This window comes from Oryzias melastigma, linkage group LG6, assembly GCF_002922805.2.
Source record: "Oryzias melastigma strain HK-1 linkage group LG6, ASM292280v2, whole genome shotgun sequence".
NCBI lineage: Eukaryota > Metazoa > Chordata > Actinopteri > Beloniformes > Adrianichthyidae > Oryzias > Oryzias melastigma.
In genome coordinates, this window is record NC_050517.1 from 35,077,757 (window position 1) to 35,080,891 (window position 3,135).

Here is a 3,135-nt window from a genome sequence, read left to right on the forward strand (position 1 = left end):
GTAGCTCACGCTTCTTGTAGGAGGTGTAGCTCATGCTTCTGGGAGGAGGTGCAGCTCAGAGTCATACTTCTAGGAGGAGGTGCAGCTCATGCTTCTAGGAGGAGGTGCAGCTCAGAGAAATACTTCTGGGAGGAGGTGCAGCTTAATGTCATACTTCTAGGAGGAGGTGCAGCTCATGCTTCTGGGAGGAGGCGCAGCTCAGAGAAATCCTTCTGGGAGGAGGTGCAGCTTAATGTCATAGTTCTGGGAGGAGGTGCAGCTCAGAGTCATGCTTCTGGGAGGAGGTGCAGCTCAGAGAAATCCTTCTGGGAGGAGGTGCAGCTCCTGCTCCATTTAGAGAAAGCGTTCTCAGAACTACTGACTCATTGGGGGCGGGGTCTGACCTGACATGTCTTCTGCTGCAAACAGGAAGTACGTGTCTGGAATCAAGCGTCCGTTCTCCGTTCGCTTTGATCCGTTCACCTCCAACATCGAGGTTCTGGACAACCCTCTAAAGATCCAAGGCGGCCTGGAGAGCGTGAAGGACGAGCTGAAGGTTCTGACCGACGCCCTCAGCGTTCTGTCATGATGGATCCGGTCAGCCAGCGGCCCGCTCTCATCATCTGCCCTGACGCCACCTGCTGTGCTCTGATTGGCTGACGCTGCTGCAGCCTTAAACCTGAAGCCGCGGTGGTGGAGTGGGGGGGGGGCACTTTTAGCTTTGAAAATTGTTTCAAAATAAAGCATCAAACGGGACTGTGATTATGAATGTATGAAAACAGGAAAACAAGCCAGGCAGGAATATTTTCAAAATAAAAGAATCTTAATGGTCTCAATAAAAGTTTATATTTCAAACTCTTATTTTAACAGAAATTAAAACCTGCTTGTTAAAATATTTCAAACTGAGTGTGAACTCAGTTCACGTGTTTGTGTGAGATAGTCAATCCAGTTCACCCTCGTCTTGTATGTGATGCTGTTGTTGTCCTTCACAGTAAAGCGCACAGTAAAAAAAACATCAACCGTCTGTGTAATTCTCTGTTTCTGACAATTGAAAAAAAAACCCAAAAGAACCACAGAGGACGATTTTAGAGGGAAAACGACTTTTGTTTCTGGAATAAAAGTGACAGGTTGGGAATTTGGATCATATTCCAGATCTCATTTAGTAAAACGTGAAAGTTTGAAACAATTTAACCTGGATTTATGTGTAACCGTCTTCTGCTCTGTGTTGTGTTGTTACTTTATGCTTGTGCTGCACCAGGAAGCCACATAGCACCAGGAGGAATTTCATAGGAACAGTCTCCATATATTCTCTGTTTATAACAAAATATGGCGTCAGCGTGTGCCGCGCTCCACAGAAATTACATATAAAGGAAAATATACATCCCATACTCACCTCTTCCGAATTAAGAAAACAGCCAAAGGGAAGAGGGAGGGCGGAGCATCAACTTATATTTGGGATCTGAAGGAACCTATTAGCATGCGACCCAATTGCCAGGTGTAAAATAAAAATAAAAAAATACATTTTTGTGTAAATAAACCACACATTGTGAACCCGTTACACAGTTTTTACGAGCCAAAAAACGTACGGAAAGGCGCAGGAGAATCACTATAGTGTGAACGCTGTTAAGCACATGTGTCAAAGTCAAGGCCCGGGGGCCGGATCCGGCCCTCTGGGTGATTCTATCCGGCCCTCCAGATCATTTTATTTTATTGTCAGTAATGACCCGATGTTATCATGCACTTATTTCTATCTTTTGGCAAAATAGATTTTTATGGAGAGTAAAATTCTGAAAGTTGCTTAAGGTTGAGTTATTTTGGAATAATATTCCTGCCTTTTTATTATTCATAATTATTATAAAAATATACAGTTTTAAAGTCTTAAAAATTGGCATTCTGCTAGCTTTTTGGATTATTTTGGCATTTGCTACGATTTTTTAGGCTATTTTGGAGGTTAGCTAATATTTCAACTACATGCTTGCTGTTCTGGATAATTTAGGCTTTTTTTTGAGTTTTTTGGGCTATTTTGAAGTTTAGCTAGTTTTTCCTCCACAAGCTAGCTAATTTGGCTAACTTATGTTTTATTTTTATTTATTTTTTGGCTAGTTTATGTATATATAATATTTTAGCTGGCTATCAGCTTCAATGTTTTCAGCTTTTAGCTTCAGTTATTTAACCTATCAGATGCAGCGTTTTTAGCTATCAATTTCAGCATCTTCAGCTATCAGGGTTAGCATTTTCAGCGCCCAAATTCAGCTTACGGCAATCACACGAGCATTACCTGTGGTGTCTTCATAATTATGGTCAAAAGTTATGGTTTTAAAGTTTTAAAAATGTAGTTTTTGTGTGTTCAATAAATAATAATCCTGTTTTTTCCGCGATGTAAGGTGTTTATTATTATTATTTTTTTTTATTTTATTTTATTTTTTTATTATAGCCCCTTGTGTGATGGAGTTTGAGTTTCACACAATTAAGAAAATTGTATTATTGTTTTGAGGGTTAAGGTCTTCGTTTCGCCACAAGAGGGCGCAGTTGGACAGCTGCTGGGTCCTGCCTGATGGAGAAAACAGAGCAGATGATGCAGCTCCTCCTCCTCCTCCTCCTCTACATCAGTCCTGACACCAACACCTGACCCCCCCTCCCCCTGAGCGGTCCTGGGAAGGGTTTGCCCGGGCATATCCCCGGGTGTCAGTCTGATGGCCTTACGTAAGAACTCCCCCCAAACTTCTCCTAAGAGGTTCCTGATGAACCCACAACTGTTTTTCATCTTTTTCTGCTCATGATGGTCATTTCCTGCACCCCCATCAGCTGATTAGCTCCCTCCGCTGTCACCTTTGACCCCGGTGACAGCTTCTGGACCTGGGGAAGGGAAGGAAGGGGGCAGAACTTCAAATATTAATCTCCATCCCAGCAGGGCCGACACTGACATTTCTGCGGGAGTTTGGTCTATTCTTGATGCGCGTGCGCGCCGTGGGTAAACACCCAGATTACAGGTTCCACGCGAACGTGGAACCGCGGCAGTCTGCGCGCGCTCCTCCTTTTGAAACTCTTTTCCATGTCACTTCTCCTCTGGACCTCTCTTCTCTTTTTTATCGGCAATGAAGAGGAGGAGCGAGGGGGTGGGGTGGGTGTAAGGGGCGTGTTTTGGTATATAACGCG

General features: G+C 43.5%; 1 protein-coding gene across 1 annotated transcript in view; it reads left to right on the plus strand.

Annotated features, from left to right (window-relative positions):
* The window catches only part of th (tyrosine hydroxylase), a 6,694-nt gene extending 5,198 nt beyond the window's left edge, over positions 1 to 1,496 (plus strand). The window contains exon 13 of the mRNA XM_024282042.2: positions 409 to 1,496. Within this exon, the coding sequence (XP_024137810.1) occupies positions 409 to 568 (160 nt within the window). The 3' untranslated portion in view covers positions 569 to 1,496. The remainder of the gene's footprint in view (positions 1 to 408) is intronic.
* Positions 1,497 to 3,135: the final 1,639 nt, after the last annotated feature.